This window comes from Carassius gibelio, chromosome B9, assembly GCF_023724105.1.
Source record: "Carassius gibelio isolate Cgi1373 ecotype wild population from Czech Republic chromosome B9, carGib1.2-hapl.c, whole genome shotgun sequence".
Taxonomy (NCBI): Eukaryota; Metazoa; Chordata; class Actinopteri; order Cypriniformes; family Cyprinidae; genus Carassius; species Carassius gibelio.
Window position 1 is genome coordinate 31,850,351 of NC_068404.1, and position 19,131 is coordinate 31,869,481.

Genomic DNA, 19,131 nt, shown 5'->3' on the forward strand with positions numbered 1-19,131 from the left:
TTCTGTAGTCCTTCACAGAAATGAGTCACATCTGAGTTTGGAAAAGTCATTTTCACTAAAGGCTGACATGTAAATTTAATGAATCAGTTTCTCATGTGACGGGGTTGTTTTTACCCGCGCCGCTAACACACGCTTTACTCTAATATCTACTGCATTAAAAACACCTGTCCTGACTCCTTTAAGATTCTGTTATTCAGGAGAAAATCTCTCATTCAGGAACATTTATTGTAAAGGAGTCAGATTGATTATTAAATATGATAGTTTAGTTGATGATGAAACACTCACACAGCTTTTCTGCAGTTGATCACAGCTGGTATCAGTCTTCTTCTCCCCGCAGCTGATGTCTTGTATTTCATGGGATTCAGTTCATCCAGTGGCTCCTCTGACATCTGAATCATGTAGGAGATTGTTGAGCACTGAGCAGGAGAGAGTTTCTCTGAGTGTTTGTCTGATTTCACAAACTCCTGAATCTCTCTGAACAGAGTCTGATCTTTCACTTCCAGCAGACAGAGGAATAGATTGATGGACTGATCAGCTGAGAGATTACCATCTAGATTTATTTTTTTGTGTCCCTTTTGTTGTTTTTTCTTAAGCAGATCTGTTTCATCTACATACAGCTCAACACCACCATAATCATCATCATCATCATCATCATCATCATCAGGATCATCTCTGATCTTCTCTTTAATGTACCGTGTGGTTCTCCTGATGGTCTTTGAGCTGTTCTCTGTGTGTGTCAGTAGATCCTGTAACAGTCTCTGATTGGACTCCAGTGAGACGCCCAGCAGGAACCGCAGGAACAGATCCAGACGTCCATTCTTACTCTCAACAGCTTTATCTACTGCTGATGTTAGTAGATCATACAGAGAGACTTTATCGGAGTCTATCTCAGACATATCATATTCAAAGTCACTTTCAGAGTCAAATGTGTAATATCTGAATTCATCCAGTGGTTTCTTGTTCTTTGTTAAACAGCAGTAAAACAGATAGAAAGCAGCGAGAAACTCCTGAACGCTCAGATGAATGAAGCTGTAGACTTTCCTCTGATGAATCACAGATTCCTGCTTAAAGATCTCAGTGCAAATCCCAGAATACACTGAGGCGTCAGTGACGTCTATGCTGCTCTCAATCAGGTCCTCCTCATAGAACATCACATTGCCCTTCATCAGCTGTTTGAAAGCCACTTCAGCAAGTTTCACAATCACTTCTCTGTTGGACGGCAGGAGTTTCTCTGGATCTCTCTCTTCATACTTCTGCTTCCTCATGTTGATCTGAATCAGCAGGAAGTGGATGTACATTTCAGTCAGAGTTTGAGGGATTTCTGCTCTCAGATCTTCTTCCAGGAGCTTCTGAAGCACAGTGGATGAGATCCAGCAGAAGACGGGGATGTGGCACATGATGTGGAGGCTTCTTGCTCTTCTGATGTGTGAGATGATTCTGCTGGCTTGATGCTCATCACTGATTCTCTTCCTGAAATATTCCTCCTTCTGAGGCTCAGTGAATCCCTGAATCTCTGTCAGACGGTGGATGTATTCGGAGGGGATCTGATTGGCTGCTGCTGGTCTGGAGGTGATCCAGATGAGAGCAGAGGGAAGCAGCTCTCCTTTCATCAGCTTTGACATCAACACAGCCACTGATGAAGTCTCAGTCACATCACAAACTTTCTGAGCGTCTGAAAACATCAGTGTGATTCTGCTTTCATCCAGACCATCAAAGATGAACACAACTTTACACTCCTCATAAATCTGTGAGTCCAGATCTTGAAGTTCAGGATGAAAGTCCAGCAGAAGTCTGTGAAGACTGTACTGATGATCTCGGATCAAGTTCAGCTCTCGAAATGGAAGCACAAACATGAAATCTACATCCTGATTGGCTTTTCCCTCGGCCCAGTCCAGAATGAACTTCTGCACAGAGACGGTTTTTCCGATTCCAGCGATGCCTTTAGTAAGAACAGTCTTGATCTGCTCTTTCTCCTCAGATCCTGCTTCAGCGGAGGCTTTAAAGATGTCATTGCAGTAGATTGGAGCGTCTTGTGAGTGTTGTGTTCTGGCTGTTTTCTCCATCTGTAAAACCTCATGTTCTTCATTCACTCCTTCTCTCTCTCCCTCTATGATGTAGAGCTGTGTGTAGATGCTGTTCAGGAGGCTTTCATTCTCCTGGAGTTTCAGTCCCTCACATAATCTCTCATACTTGTTCTTCATGCTGGTTTTGTGCTGCTCTTTGACTCTCTGTAGTTCATCATTCACTGCTTGATCATGTTTATTCAGAGACGCTGTAACGCTCGTGTTGTTCAGACAGAAGACAGAGGAGACTCCTCCAGAGACGCTTCGCTCTCCATCTGCTCTGCTGAAATATCACAGGAACAACTGATTAAACATGTCTCAAAATAAAGGACGTGTAAATTAAACATCTAAACCGATAGAGATTTCAGTCTTGTATTTTCAGGATAATTTTACTCTGATCTGCAGCAAACACTAGATGTGTGTGAACAGTGAAGTGTGTTCAGGAGCACAAGAGCCAATAAAACAAGCTCCTGCAGCTCCTCACAGAGTCTTCAACACCTTACACTGCAGAACAAACATCTTCATTATTATTCTTTACTCTCTTAAATGAGGAGAATCACCATACAGTCTGAAGTGATCATTAACTCTTGTGGACTGTTCAAATTTCGATATGTTAGGGATGAAAACTTAATTAAACTGCTGTAAAAATGTATCAGATTCATTTTTTTTTTTTTGCATAAATCTTATCAACTTCAGTCCTGATCAAAACTACCAAATGTTTTTTTTTTTTATCCAAATATTTTAATTCTTTAGTGAAAGTGAAGTGATATTCAGCCAAGTATGGTGACCCATACTCAGAATTTGTGCTCTGCATTTAACCCATCCGAAATGCACACACACAGAGCAGTGAACACACACACACACACACAGTGAGCACACACCCGGAGCAGTGTTCATCATTTATGCTGCGGCGCCCGGGGAGCAGTTGGGGGTTCGATGCCTTGCTCAAGGGCACCTAAGTCGTGGTATTGAAGGTGGAGAGAGAACTGTACATGCACTCCCCCCACCCACAATTCCGTCCGGCCCGAGACTAGAACTCACAACCCTTCGATTGGGAAGTCCAACCCTCTAACCATTAGGCCACGTCTTCCCCGTCTTTAATTGCCAAGTTCATAAATGATGTCACTGATTTGGGGGGAAAACACACAAAATGACTTCTTTTCAATATAAAAGTAATTGTGGCTGGATTTTTTTTTTTTTTTTACTTTTTATAACAATCTTGGGCATGTCAAAGATTAGTAGCAACATTGGCTTTGATGCATTTTTTATTTTTGTGCAGCATTAGATTTTAATTTTTTCTCCCTCATTTGTTTTTGGTGGCTGTTTTTGCCCCATTGACTTCCATTATAATGAATTTTTTTGACTGCAAAGCCATGACACCATATAATCTTGATTGTTGGTGCTTTTCCCTGTTGGGAAGAGGTAACATTTGTTATTTTTTACAGTTGATCACTAGGTGGGACCATTAACCCTTTAGATAAGCCTGTGCAAAAAAAGGCTTGGTTTCTGGCTTGTATATGGAGTTATATGGAATATAACAGCAAATTATAGTGTTTGTGTGTGTGTGAGATTCTTGATTGTTGGTGGTTTTCCCCGTTGGGAATAGGCAACTTTGTTATTTTTACAGTTATTTTTTATTTTTACAGCAGTTTAATTTAGTGGACATTTCATCCACGAACATAACGAAAGTGTAGTGAATTTGCCCACAGTGTACCGTTGAGTTTCTGAAAAATTTCAAAATATGGGTCAAAATAAGATTTTTCACCAAAAATCATTCCATTAGATCAAACACAGAGAAAGTTGTGGCCACAATAAGACTAAACTTTACCCCCTAGTGGACGAAAACGTCCCCAACAAAGCATAAGGGTTAAACTTCAGAAGGCTGCTGTGATGAAATAAACCTGAGCGCTGCACATTCAGAGTAAAACCGTGGCACTGTTGCTCTTCTACAGGCTTGTGTTTCACAGCAGTTCACGATCAGTGACAAGAGCACATTTATTCCAGATGATCGCTTGTGATTGACAGCTGATGAATTATAACAGTCTGTACTTTCTGCTGTGGATATTGTAATGTTAGATGGCTGTAAGATGCATATTGTATCTCCCTCATCTTTCTGAAGGAGCAGCCAGCGATAGACAAGCAGACATTTCAAAATATGAGTCTGCTGTATTTCTGTTTGTTTATAATTAAAAGTCTCGCATCATGGATAAAGTTTTTTGCTTTGTTTAGAAAAACAAACCACAACAAATTCCTTGTGTGTCTGTGCACACTTGATAAAACAGATTCTGATTCAGATTTTCTCTTATGGACTGTTTGTACATCTTTTATCTGAAATATCTTATTCAGGTAAGTACTAAATAAACAATAACATGCATTTTGTATGATCCCTCTTATTTTAGTAAAATAATTAACATTTAGCAGACTTTGAAAGGGGGATGTAAACTTTTTAAACTTTTTTTTTCCCTGTAGTGTGCTTTGGGACATGTTCCATTAGGATTTACTGGTTTTAACAAGTCACCAATAGAAGAAAGTGAACAATTACCAGTAGAGACTATGTGCTGTACACGTCTGATTTGCGAACGAATGATTCATTTGAACCGATTCAGTTTAATAAATGGTTTAAACAACTGACCTGTCCAACATTGAACACACAAGACGTCTGAATTGGTGTATAAGAAAATCTGTAACACTTTACAATAATGTTCTATTTATTAAACTATTTAACTACATTATTTAACATTTACCATTACTAAACTACACTTCTACAACATTGTTAATTTCAACATTTAGGCTATAGCCTTCATTGTTGAAATCAAAAGTTTTACAGTATTTATTAACATAGTTAATGCACTGTGAAGTAACATTACCAAACAATGAACAGCTGTGTTTTTATAAACTATGATAAACAAAGATTAATAAATATAGTAACAAAAGTATTGCTCGTATGTTCATGTTAGTTAATATGTTAACAATTCAAACCATATCCTAAAGTTACAAACAAATAATTTACTCTAATTTAAACAATACTCTAATGTTTAAATCATTTAAAATGAGAATGTAAGTGTGCTCACCCCATTTTTGTTTGTAAGAAAAAATTAGATTAGATTTAATATCGCAATATATATTGCAGAAAAATAAAGGGCCCTATCTTGCACCCAGCGCAATTGACTTTGTACACCGACGCTTGTGTCATTCCTATTTTGCACCTGCGCAAAGCGCGCTTTTCCCTCCACAGAAGCACGTCGCTAAACTAGTGAATGAACTTGCGCTCCCTGGGCGGTTCAGCGCAAAAAAGGAGGCGTGTTCTGGCGCAAACAATCCCTGGTGCTATTTTGCTGTTCCATTAAACAATTGCGCCACTGACCAGAAAAAACCTAGTCTAAAGTCAGTGGCGCGTTGCGCGTTGTTCATTATGCTATTTTAAGGGCGCATGCTTGACCATAATGTATAGCGTGCACAACGCGCACACACTTTGCTCATGTAATCTACACAGATGCAACAGTTATTTTTGCAAATCATAAATTGTAACACTAAAAAAATATTAACACATGAGATGACGGAAATCATTGTGGTGTGCCACGAAGATGTGAACAAAATAGGCATAAATCTAGCTTACAAATTATTCAGGCTAATTATTCTCCCATCCCCATACAACACAACTTCTCTGTCTTTCACTGCTCTTACAAGAACATCAGTCTCCTCGGCTGTGAACCGCTCCTGGCGTGCGCCTGGTAAATACGCCATAATAATAGCAATCCATAATGGAACTTGCGCACCTGCTTTTAAAGGGAATGTTGGATGACGCTCTGATTGGTTTATTTCACGTTACGCCCAAACCACACCTATGAATAATGAAGCTACTTCAGACCAACCCACTTTAGATTTGCGCCGGGCGCAAGAGCCATTTATCCCGCCGGGAAAATAGCAACAGCGCCGAGACCCGCCCACAAACTTACTTGCGCTTCGCGCTTTGACACTTGCGTTTCAGATCGTTAAAATAGGGCCCAAAATATTGCAATGTCATTTTTTTTCCAATATCGTGCAGCCCTACACCAAAGGCATGTGTCTTATCCACTGCGCTAACACCACCCCCATTACAGTTTCCATTAAAACCAATACAATTCCCATTATAACCAGTAAAACCATTACAAATGATGTGATGGTGTCTATAGTTTTTTCAGCAGGGAATATTTACACAACTATCAATACTTTGTTGAGCAATTACCAAGCAATGCATAACTTTGTTCAGTCTTTGGTGTAAAAAGGTTGCGTTAGTAATTAAAGAAAAAACAGTTAAGCAAAATATGGTCAGGTCAAAAGTGTCAGAATTTAAGAAGGATTTCTCATATGTTTTAGAAAATATATATATTGTTTTGATAATATACTGTAAAATGACATGCTATAAAAATGTTTATATAAAAACTGTACCTGAGATCAGTCTTTGTATCTCCACTCTTAAACCCTAATGGATGATCCATAGACCAATCACTCCTCACAGACACACAGCTGGACTCTGCTTCTGATCTCTTCTGACGAACTGAACTATAACAAAACAGATTTAATGTTTCTTATTTTTAACTTAAAAGCTAGACCCAAAAACACCCATCTCCCATCATTGAAGGTGATTTAATACAGCGTTTCTTCGAAGTACCTGCATCCTGGAGAAAACTCTTGATCTGTGGATGTTTGTGTCTTATGGACTGTTTGTACATCTTTTATCTGAAATATCTTATTCAGGTAAGTACTAAATAAACAATAACATGCATTTTGTATGATCCCTCTTATTTTAGTAAAATAATTAACATTTAGCAGACTTTGAAAGGGGGATGTAAACTTTTTTTTTCCCTGTAGTGTGCTTTGGGACATGTTCCATTAGGATTTACTGGTTTTAACAAGTCACCAATAGAAGAAAGTGAACAATTACCAGTAGAGACTATGTGCTGTACACGTCTGATTTGCGAACGAATGATTCATTTGAACCGATTCAGTTTAATAAATGGTTTAAACAACTGACCTGTCCAACATTGAACACACGAGACGTCTGAATTGGTGTATAAGAAAATCTGTAACACTTTACAATAATGTTCTATTTATTAAACTATTTAACTACATTATTTAACATTTACCATTACTAAACTACACTTCTACAACATTGTTAATTTCAACATTTAGGCTATAGCCTTCATTGTTGAAATCAAAAGTTTTACAGTATTTATTAACATAGTTAATGCACTGTGAAGTAACATTACCAAACAATGAACAGCTGTGTTTTTATAAACTATGATAAACAAAGATTAATAAATATAGTAACAAAAGTATTGCTCGTATGTTCATGTTAGTTAATATGTTAACAATTCAAACCATATCCTAAAGTTACAAACAAATAATTTACTCTAATTTAAACAATACTCTAATGTTTAAATCATTTAAAATGAGAATGTAAGTGTGCTCACCCCATTTTTGTTTGTAAGAAAAAATTAGATTAGATTTAATATCGCAATATATATTGCAGAAAAATAAAATATTGCAATGTCATTTTTTTTTTCAATATCGTGCAGCCCTACACCAAAGGCATGTGTCTTATCCACTGCGCTAACACCACCCCCATTACAGTTTCCATTAAAACCAATACAATTCCCATTATAACCAGTAAAACCATTACAAATGATGTGATGGTGTCTATAGTTTTTTCAGCAGGGAATATTTACACAACTATCAATACTTTGTTGAGCAATTACCAAGCAATGCATAACTTTGTTCTGTCTTTGGTGTAAAAAGGTTGCGTTAGTAATTAAAGAAAAAACAGTTAAGCAAAATATGGTCAGGTCAAAAGTGTCAGAATTTAAGAAGGATTTCTCATATGTTTTAGAAAATATATATATTGTTTTGATAATATACTGTAAAATGACATGCTATAAAAATGTTTATATAAAAACTGTACCTGAGATCAGTCTTTGTATCTCCACTCTTAAACCCTAATGGAGGATTCATAGACGCATCACTCCTCACAGACACACAGCTGGACTCTGCTTCTGATCTCTTCTGATCAACTGAACTATAACAAAACAGATTTAATGTTTCTTATTTTTAACTTAAAAGCTAGACCCAAAAACACCCATCTCCCATCATTGAAGGTGATTTAAAACAGTGTTTCTTCAAAGTACCTGCATCCTGGAGAAAACTCTTGATCTGTGGATGTTTGTGTGTTACCCATGATGAAACAGAATCTGATCTCCAGCACTGACTCTGAATAGAAATGACAAACAAACTCAATAATTCAGATGAACGGATCCTGAGAGAAACAGATCATGAGATACACATGTTCAGATACACAATGTTAGTCGTGTGTTAACAAATGATCAAATAAACCACACACAACACCAAACTAGTGTTGGGCGATATGGTCATTTTTCAAATCGTCATATCGTCAGTCCGTGAGATCTTATCGTGCTTGGGTGGAGCAAGAGAGAGACTTTTTTTCTGGTGTTTTAAACTGTGCAGGTGCGCGCGAGAGAGCCTATGGAATCACCAATAATTGAAAAAATATACTTTAAAACATACTGAAACTAACGTTAAATATAAAAATACTGTACTTGAACAGCTAAGTTCATATATATATATATATATATATATATATATATAGTCGGACACAACTGTCATATCACCATCCTGTGACAAATCTGAGCGGGGTCAAGTTGGTTTTGTTTTCGATATTCGTGACACATTCAGCGGTAAACTCCAATAACTCCAAAACGAATTGCTCTAAAAAAATCTAAGCAGTGTGACCGCCAAAAGGGCAAAGCTGATCATGTTTCACATCCTTCTTTTTCTATATTTTCCCTCGATATAATAAGCACGGCCCCGTGCAAGCCGTGGCAATGTGCAAAAAGCCGGGAGAGAACGCTCTCAGCAGAGCCTTCAGTTAGGGACCGTGGGGAAAGTGCAAACTTTCTTCGTTTTTTGATATAGCTCAGTAGGTGTTTTTGTAATAGCTTTTTAGACAAAGGGCATATAGACATGAAACCAGTGTCAATCAATAGTGGGGGACAGTGGACATTTTTAACAACCTTTCTTTTTAACACTACTGGTAGAAAAGGGAATTGCATGTCCAAAATTAACTTTCTTTTTGTAATAACTATCTACAGAAGGAAGATAGAGAGATGAAACCAGTGTGAATCAATAGAGGGAGAAAGTGGATATTTTTCACATCCTTTCATTTTACCCCAAGTGGCTGATAAGGGAATTGCATGTCCAAATTTAACCACCTTTTTGTAATAACTTTCTACAGCAGGGGCACAGAGACATGAAACCAGTGTCAATGAATAGAGGGCGACAGTTGTCATTTTTCACAACCTTTCATTTTACCCCTACTGGTAAAAAAGGTAATTGCATGTCCAAAATTAACCTTCATTTTAAAATAACGTTCTACAGCAAAGAGACAGATACATGAAACCAGTGTCAATCAATAGTGGGAGACAGTGGACATTTTTCACAACCTTTTTTTTACCCCTACTGGTAAAAAAAGGGAATTGCATGTCCAAAACGAACCTTCTTTTTGTAATAACTTTCTACAGCAGGGAGACAGAGACATGAAACCAGTGTCAATCAATAGAGGGAGAGAGTGGACATTTTTCACAACCTTTCATTTTACCCCAAGTGGCTGATTAGGGAACTGCATGTCCAAAATTATCATTCTTTTTGTAATAACTTTCTACAGCAGGGAGACAGAGACATAAAACCACTGTCAATCAATAGAGGGGGAGAGTTGACATTTTTCACAACCTTTCTTTTTACCCCTACTGGTAAAAAAGGGAATTGCATGTACAAAATAAACCTTCTTTTTGTAATAACTTTCTACAGCAGTGAGACAGACACATGAAACCAGTGTCAATCAGTAGAGGGAGAGAGTGGACATTTTTCACAACCCTGAATTTTACCCCTACTGGTAGAAAAGGGAATTGCATGTCCAAAATTAACCTTCATTTTAAAATAACGTTCTACAGCAAAGAGACAGATACATGAAACCAGTGTCAATCAATAGTGGGAGACAGTGGACATTTTTCACAACCTTTTTTTTACCCCTACTGGTAAAAAAAGGGAATTGCATGTCCAAAACGAACCTTCTTTTTGTAATAACTTTCTACAGCAGGGAGACAGAGACATGAAACCAGTGTCAATCAATAGAGGGAGAGAGTGGACATTTTTCACAACCTTTCATTTTACCCCAAGTGGCTGATTAGGGAACTGCATGTCCAAAATTATCATTCTTTTTGTAATAACTTTCTACAGCAGGGAGACAGAGACATAAAACCACTGTCAATCAATAGAGGGGGAGAGTTGACATTTTTCACAACCTTTCTTTTTACCCCTACTGGTAAAAAAGGGAATTGCATGTACAAAATAAACCTTCTTTTTGTAATAACTTTCTACAGCAGTGAGACAGACACATGAAACCAGTGTCAATCAGTAGAGGGAGAGAGTGGACATTTTTCACAACCCTGAATTTTACCCCTACTGGTAGAAAAGGGAATTGCATGTCCAAAATTAACCTTCTTTTTGTAATAACTTTGTACAGCAGGGAGACAGAGACATGAAACCACTGTCAATCAATAGAAGGGGACAGTGGACATTTTTCACAACCTTTCTTTTTACCCCTACTGGTAAAAAAGGGAATTGCATGTCCAAAATTAGCCTCCTTTTTGTAATAACTTTCTACAGCAGGGAGACAGAGACATGAAACCAGTGTCAGTCAGTAGAGAGACAGAGTGGACATTTTTCACAACCTTTCATTTTACCCCAAGTGGCTGATTAGGGAACTGCATGTCTAAAATTTACCTTTTTCTAATAACTTTCTAAAGCAGTGAGACAGAGACATGAAACCAGTGTCAATCAATAGAGAGGGACAGTGGACATCTTTCACAACCTTTCTTTTTACCCCCACTGGTAGAAAAGGGAATTGCATGTCCAAAATTGACTTTCTTTTTGTAATAACTTTCTACAGCAGTGAGACGGAGACATGAAACCAGTGTCAATCAGTAGAAAGAGAGAGTGGACATTTTTCACAACCTTTCATTTTACCCCAAGTGGCTGATTAGGGAACTGCATGTCCAAAACGAACCTTCTTTTTGTAATAACTTTCTACAGCAGGGAGACAGAGACATGAAACCAGTGTCAATCAATAGAGGGAGAGAGTGGACATTTTTCACAACCTTTCATTTTACCCCAAGTGGCTGATTAGGGAACTGCATGTCCAAAATTATCATTCTTTTTGTAATAACTTTCTACAGCAGGGAGACAGAGACATAAAACCACTGTCAATCAATAGAGGGGGAGAGTTGACATTTTTCACAACCTTTCTTTTTACCCCTACTGGTAAAAAAGGGAATTGCATGTACAAAATAAACCTTCTTTTTGTAATAACTTTCTACAGCAGTGAGACAGACACATGAAACCAGTGTCAATCAGTAGAGGGAGAGAGTGGACATTTTTCACAACCCTGAATTTTACCCCTACTGGTAGAAAAGGGAATTGCATGTCCAAAATTAACCTTCTTTTTGTAATAACTTTGTACAGCAGGGAGACAGAGACATGAAACCACTGTCAATCAATAGAAGGGGACAGTGGACATTTTTCACAACCTTTCTTTTTACCCCTACTGGTAAAAAAGGGAATTGCATGTCCAAAATTAGCCTCCTTTTTGTAATAACTTTCTACAGCAGGGAGACAGAGACATGAAACCAGTGTCAGTCAGTAGAGAGACAGAGTGGACATTTTTCACAACCTTTCATTTTACCCCAAGTGGCTGATTAGGGAACTGCATGTCTAAAATGTACCTTTTTCTAATAACTTTCTAAAGCAGTGAGACAGAGACATGAAACCAGTGTCAATCAATAGAGAGGGACAGTGGACATCTTTCACAACCTTTCTTTTTACCCCCACTGGTAGAAAAGGGAATTGCATGTCCAAAATTGACTTTCTTTTTGTAATAACTTTCTACAGCAGTGAGACGGAGACATGAAACCAGTGTCAATCAATAGAGGGGGCCAGTGGACATTTTTCACAACCTTTTTTTTACCCCAAGTGGCTGATTAGGGAACTGCATGTCCAAAACGAACCTTCTTTTTGTAATAACTTTCTACAGCAGGGAGACAGAGACATGAAACCAGTGTCAATCAATAGAGGGAGAGAGTGGACATTTTTCACAACCTTTCATTTTACCCCAAGTGGCTGATTAGGGAACTGCATGTCCAAAATTATCATTCTTTTTGTAATAACTTTCTACAGCAGGGAGACAGAGACATAAAACCACTGTCAATCAATAGAGGGGGAGAGTTGACATTTTTCACAACCTTTCTTTTTACCCCTACTGGTAAAAAAGGGAATTGCATGTACAAAATAAACCTTCTTTTTGTAATAACTTTCTACAGCAGTGAGACAGACACATGAAACCAGTGTCAATCAGTAGAGGGAGAGAGTGGACATTTTTCACAACCCTGAATTTTACCCCTACTGGTAGAAAAGGGAATTGCATGTCCAAAATTAACCTTCTTTTTGTAATAACTTTGTACAGCAGGGAGACAGAGACATGAAACCACTGTCAATCAATAGAAGGGGACAGTGGACATTTTTCACAACCTTTCTTTTACCCCTACTGGTAAAAAAGGGAATTGCATGTCCAAAATTAGCCTCCTTTTTGTAATAACTTTCTACAGCAGGGAGACAGAGACATGAAACCAGTGTCAGTCAGTAGAGAGACAGAGTGGACATTTTTCACAACCTTTCATTTTACCCCAAGTGGCTGATTAGGGAACTGCATGTCTAAAATGTACCTTTTTCTAATAACTTTCTAAAGCAGTGAGACAGAGACATGAAACCAGTGTCAATCAATAGAGAGGGACAGTGGACATCTTTCACAACCTTTCTTTTTACCCCCACTGGTAGAAAAGGGAATTGCATGTCCAAAATTGACTTTCTTTTTGTAATAACTTTCTACAGCAGTGAGACGGAGACATGAAACCAGTGTCAATCAATAGAGGGGGCCAGTGGACATTTTTCACAACCTTTTTTTTACCCCAAGTGGCTGATTAGGGAACTGCATGTCCAAAATTAACCTTCTATTTGTAATAACTTTCTACAGCAGTGAGACAGAGACATGAAACCAGTGTCAATCAATAGAGGGGGACAGTGGACATTTTTCACAACCTTTCTTTTTACCCCTACTGGTTAAAAAAGGAATTGCATGTCCAAAATGAACCTTCTTTTTGTAATAACTTTCTACAGCAGGGAGACAGAGACATAAAACCACTGTCAATCAATAGAGGGGGAGAGTTGACATTTTTCACAACCTTTCTTTTTACCCCTACTGGTAAAAAAGGGAATTGCATGTACAAAATAAACCTTCTTTTTGTAATAACTTTCTACAGCAGTGAGACAGACACATGAAACCAGTGTCAATCAGTAGAGGGAGAGAGTGGACATTTTTCACAACCCTGAATTTTACCCCTACTGGTAGAAAAGGGAATTGCATGTCCAAAATTAACCTTCTTTTTGTAATAACTTTGTACAGCAGGGAGACAGAGACATGAAACCACTGTCAATCAATAGAAGGGGACAGTGGACATTTTTCACAACCTTTCTTTTTACCCCTACTGGTAAAAAAGGGAATTGCATGTCCAAAATTAGCCTCCTTTTTGTAATAACTTTCTACAGCAGGGAGACAGAGACATGAAACCAGTGTCAGTCAGTAGAGAGACAGAGTGGACATTTTTCACAACCTTTCATTTTACCCCAAGTGGCTGATTAGGGAACTGCATGTCTAAAATTTACCTTTTTCTAATAACTTTCTAAAGCAGTGAGACAGAGACATGAAACCAGTGTCAATCAATAGAGAGGGACAGTGGACATCTTTCACAACCTTTCTTTTTACCCCCACTGGTAGAAAAGGGAATTGCATGTCCAAAATTGACTTTCTTTTTGTAATAACTTTCTACAGCAGTGAGACGGAGACATGAAACCAGTGTCAATCAATAGAGGGGGCCAGTGGACATTTTTCACAACCTTTTTTTTACCCCAAGTGGCTGATTAGGGAACTGCATGTCCAAAATTAACCTTCTATTTGTAATAACTTTCTACAGCAGTGAGACAGAGACATGAAACCAGTGTCAATCAATAGAGGGGGACAGTGGACATTTTTCACAACCTTTCTTTTTACCCCTACTGGTTAAAAAAGGAATTGCATGTCCAAAATGAACCTTCTTTTTGTAATAACTTTCTACAGCAGGGAGACAGAGACATAAAACCACTGTCAATCAATAGAGGGGGAGAGTTGACATTTTTCACAACCTTTCTTTTTACCCCTACTGGTAAAAAAGGGAATTGCATGTACAAAATAAACCTTCTTTTTGTAATAACTTTCTACAGCAGTGAGACAGACACATGAAACCAGTGTCAATCAGTAGAGGGAGAGAGTGGACATTTTTCACAACCCTGAATTTTACCCCTACTGGTAGAAAAGGGAATTGCATGTCCAAAATTAACCTTCTTTTTGTAATAACTTTGTACAGCAGGGAGACAGAGACATGAAACCACTGTCAATCAATAGAAGGGGACAGTGGACATTTTTCACAACCTTTCTTTTTACCCCTACTGGTAAAAAAGGGAATTGCATGTCCAAAATTAGCCTCCTTTTTGTAATAACTTTCTACAGCAGGGAGACAGAGACATGAAACCAGTGTCAGTCAGTAGAGAGACAGAGTGGACATTTTTCACAACCTTTCATTTTACCCCAAGTGGCTGATTAGGGAACTGCATGTCTAAAATTTACCTTTTTCTAATAACTTTCTAAAGCAGTGAGACAGAGACATGAAACCAGTGTCAATCAATAGAGAGGGACAGTGGACATCTTTCACAACCTTTCTTTTTACCCCCACTGGTAGAAAAGGGAATTGCATGTCCAAAATTGACTTTCTTTTTGTAATAACTTTCTACAGCAGTGAGACGGAGACATGAAACCAGTGTCAATCAATAGAGGGGGCCAGTGTACATTTTTCACAACCTTTTTTTTACCCCAAGTGGCTGATTAGGGAACTGCATGTCCAAAATTAACCTTCTATTTGTAATAACTTTCTACAGCAGTGAGACAGAGACATGAAACCAGTGTCAATCAATAGAGGGGGACAGTGGACATTTTTCACAACCTTTCTTTTTACCCCTACTGGTTAAAAAAGGAATTGCATGTCCAAAATGAACCTTCTTTTTGTAATAACTTTCTACAGCAGGGAGACAGAGACATGAAACCACTGTCAATCAATAGAGGGGGAAAGTGGACATTTTTCACAACCTTTCTTTTTACCCCAAGTGGCTGATTAGGGAACTGCATGTCAAAAATTAGCCTCCTTTTTGTAATAACTTTCTACAGCAGGGAGACATAGACATGAAACCAGTGTCTATCAGTAGAAGGAGAGAGTGGACATTTTTCACAACCTTTCATTTTACCCCAAGTGGCTGATTAGGGAACTGCATGTCAAAAATTAACCTTCTTTTTGTAATAACTTTCTACAGCAGTGAGACAGATACATGAAACCAGTGTCAATCAGTAGAAAGAGAGAGTGGACATTTTTCACAACCTTTAATTTTACCCCAAGTGGGTGATTAGGGAATTGCATGTCCAAAATTGAATCCTTTTGTAATAACTTTCTACAGCAGGGATAAATAGACATGAAACCAGTGTCAATCAATAGAGGGGGACAGTGGACATTTTTCACAACCTTTCTTTTTACCCCTACTGGTAGAAAAGGGAATTGCATGTCCAAAATTGACATTCTTTTTGTAATAACTTTCTACAGCAGGGATACATAGACATGAAACCATTGTCAATCAATAGAGGGAGAGAGTGGACATTTTTCACAACCTTTAATTTTAACCCAAGTGGCTGATTAGGGAACTGCATGTCCAAAATTATCCTTATTTTTGTAATAACTTTCTACAGCAGGGAGACAGAGACATGAAACCACTGTCAATCAATAGAAGGGGACAGTGGACATTTTTCACAACCTTTCTTTTTATCCCCTACTGGTAGAAAAGGGAATTGCAGGTCCAAAATTAGCCTCCTTTTTGTAATAACTTTCTACAGTAGTGAGACAGATACATGAAACCAGTGTCAATCAATAGAGGGCGAGAGTGGACATTTTTCACAACCTTTAATTTTACCCCAAGTGGCTGTTTAGGGAATTGCATGTCCAAAATTGACATTCTTTTTGTAATAACTTTCTACAGCAGGGATAAATAGACATGAAACCAGTGTCAATCAATAGAGGGGGACAGTGGACATTTTTCACAACCTTTCTTTTTACCCCTGCTGGTATAAAAGGGAATTGCATGTCAAAAATGAACCTTCTTTTTGTAATAACTTTCTACAGCAGGGAGACAGAGACATGAAACCACTGTCAATCAATAGAGGGGGACAGTGGACATTTTTCACAACCTTTTTTTTAACCCCTACTGGGAAAAAAGGGAATTGCATGTCCAAAAATAACCTTCTTTTTGTAATAACTTTCTACAGCAGGGAGACAGAGACATGAAACCAGTGTCAATCAATAGAGGGAGAGAGTGGACATTTTTCACAACCTTTCATTTTACCCCAAGTGGCTGATTAGGGAACTGCATGTCCAAAATTAACCTTCTTTTTGTAATAACTTTTTTTACAGCAGTGAGACAGAGACATGAAACCAGTGTCAATCAATAGAGGGGGAAAGTGGACATTTTTCACAACCTTTCTTTTTACCCCTACTGGGAAAAAAGGGAATTGCATGTCCAAAATTAGCCTCCTTTTTGTAATAACTTTCTACAGCAGTGAGACAGACACATGAAACCAGTGTCAATCAGTAGAGGGAGAGAGTGGACATTTTTCACAACCCTGAATTTTACCCCTACTGGTAGAAAAGGGAATTGCATGTCCAAAATTAACCTTCTTTTTGTAATAACTTTCTACAGCAGGGAGACAGAGACATGAAACCACTGTCAATCAATAGAAGGGGACAGTGGACATTTTTCACAACCTTTCTTTTTACCCCAAGTGGCTTATTAGGGAATTGCATGCCCAAAATTATCCTTATTTTTAATAACTTTCTACAGCAGGGAGACAGAGACATGAAACCAGTGTCAATCAATAGCGGGAGAGAGTGGACATTTTTCACAACCTTTCATTTTACTCCAAGTGGCTGATTAGGGAACTGCATGTCCAAAATTATCATTCTTTTTGTAATAACTTTCTACAGCAGGGAGACAGAGACATGAAACCACTGTTAATCAATAGAGGGGGAGAGTGGACATTTTTCACAACCTTTCTTTTTACCCCTACTGGTCGAAAAGGGAATTGCATGTCCAAAATTTACATCCTTTTTGTAATAACTTTCTACAGCAGGGAGACAGAGACATGAAACCACTGTCAATCAATAGAGGGGGACAGTGGACATTTTTCACAACCTTTTTTTACCCCCTACTGGTAAAAAAGGGAATTGCATGTCCAAAATTATCCTTCTTTTTGTAATAACTTTCTACAGCAGGGAGACAGAGACATGAAACCACTGTCAATCAAGAGAGGAGGAGAGTGGCCATTTTTCACAACCTTTCGTTTTACCCCTACTGGTCGAAAAGGGAATTGCATGTCAAAAATTTACATTCTTTTTGTAATAACTTTCTACAGCAGGGAGACAGAGACATGAAACCAGTGTCAATCAATAGAGGGAGAGAGTAGACATTTTTCACAACCTTTCATTTTACCCCAAGTGGCTGATTAGGGAACTGCATGTCCAAAATTATCATTCTTTTTGTAATAACTTTCTACAGCAGGGAGACAGAGACATAAAACCACTGTCAATCAATAGAGGGGGAGAGTTGACATTTTTCACAACCTTTCTTTTTACCCCTACTGGTAAAAAAGGGAATTGCATGTACGAAATAAACCTTCTTTTTGTAATAACTTTCTACAGCAGTGAGACAGACACATGAAACCAGTGTCAATCAGTAGAGGGAGAGAGTGGACATTTTACACAACCCTGAATTTTACCCCTACTGGTAGAAAAGGGAATTGCATGTCCAAAATTAACCTTCTTTTTGTAATAACTTTGTACAGCAGGGAGACAGAGACATGAAACCACTGTCAATCAATAGAAGGGGACAGTGGACATTTTTCACAACCTTTCTTTTTACCCCTACTGGTAAAAAAGGGAATTGCATGTCCAAAATTAGCCTCCTTTTTGTAATAACTTTCTACAGCAGGGAGACAGAGACATGAAACCAGTGTCAATCAGTAGAGAGACAGAGTGGACATTTTTCACAACCTTTCATTTTACCCCAAGTGGCTGATTAGGGAACTGCATGTCTAAAATTTACCTTTTTCTAATAACTTTCTAAAGCAGTGAGACAGAGACATGAAACCAGTGTCAATCAATAGAGAGGGACAGTGGACATCTTTCACAACCTTTCTTTTTACCCCTACTGGTAGAAAAGGGAATTGCATGTCCAAAATTGACTTTCTTTTTGTAATAACTTTCTACAGCAGTGAGACGGAGACATGAAACCAGTGTCAATCAGTAGAAAGAGAGAGTGGACATTTTTCACAACCTTTCATTTTACCCCAAGTGGCTGATTAGGGAACTGCATGTCCAAAATTAACCTTCTATTTGTAATAACTTTCTACAGCAGTGAGACAGAGACATGAAACCAGTGTCAATCAATAGAGGGGGACAGTGGACATTTTTCACAACCTTTCTTTTTACCCCTACTGGTAAAAAAAGGAATTGCATGTCCAAAATGAACCTTCTTTTTGTAATAACTTTCTACAGCAGGGAGACAGAGACATGAAACCACTGTCAATCAATAGAGGGGGAAAGTGGACATTTTTCACAACCTTTCTTTTTACCCCTACTGGTAGAAAAGGGAATTGCAGGTCCAAAATTAGCCTCCTTTTTGTAATAACTTTCTACAGCAGGGAGACAGAGACATGAAACCAGTGTCAATCAATAGAGGGAGAGAGTGGACATTTTTCACAACCTTTCATTTGACCCCT

At 38.2% G+C, this 19,131-nt stretch overlaps 1 protein-coding gene and 2 long non-coding RNA genes across 11 annotated transcripts in view; 1 reads left to right on the plus strand and 2 right to left on the minus strand.

Annotated features, from left to right (window-relative positions):
* Positions 1–19,131, minus strand: part of LOC127964884 (NACHT, LRR and PYD domains-containing protein 12-like) — a 1,383,583-nt gene that overhangs the window by 1,199,652 nt on the left and 164,800 nt on the right. The window contains exons 3-5 of one of the 2 annotated variants that reach the window (XM_052565314.1): positions 8,005–8,118; positions 6,492–6,605; positions 286–2,346 (exon numbers count right to left, since the gene is read on the minus strand). In XM_052565314.1, coding sequence (XP_052421274.1) covers positions 286–2,346; positions 6,492–6,605; positions 8,005–8,118 — 2,289 coding nt within the window. Of the gene's footprint in view, positions 1–281; positions 2,347–6,491; positions 6,606–6,714; positions 6,945–8,004; positions 8,119–19,131 lie in introns of those variants that run through there. The other variant, XM_052565334.1, reaches the window with a different exon arrangement.
* Positions 1–19,131, plus strand: part of LOC127964964 (uncharacterized) — a 528,628-nt gene that overhangs the window by 358,803 nt on the left and 150,694 nt on the right. The window lies entirely within an intron of this gene.
* On the minus strand, positions 9,572–19,130 carry LOC127964975 (uncharacterized). Of its 8 annotated transcripts, none has more exons than XR_008155208.1 (3): positions 18,261–18,686; positions 16,758–16,833; positions 9,572–9,770 (listed from the first exon to the last, which is right to left on the minus strand). It is a non-coding gene; the product is annotated as an uncharacterized LOC127964975 (long non-coding RNA). The 8 variants fall into 8 exon arrangements; XR_008155204.1 differs by lacking the exon at positions 18,261–18,686 and adding an exon at positions 18,973–19,130 and having other exon boundaries at positions 9,573–9,770; XR_008155209.1 differs by lacking the exon at positions 9,572–9,770 and adding an exon at positions 10,144–10,342.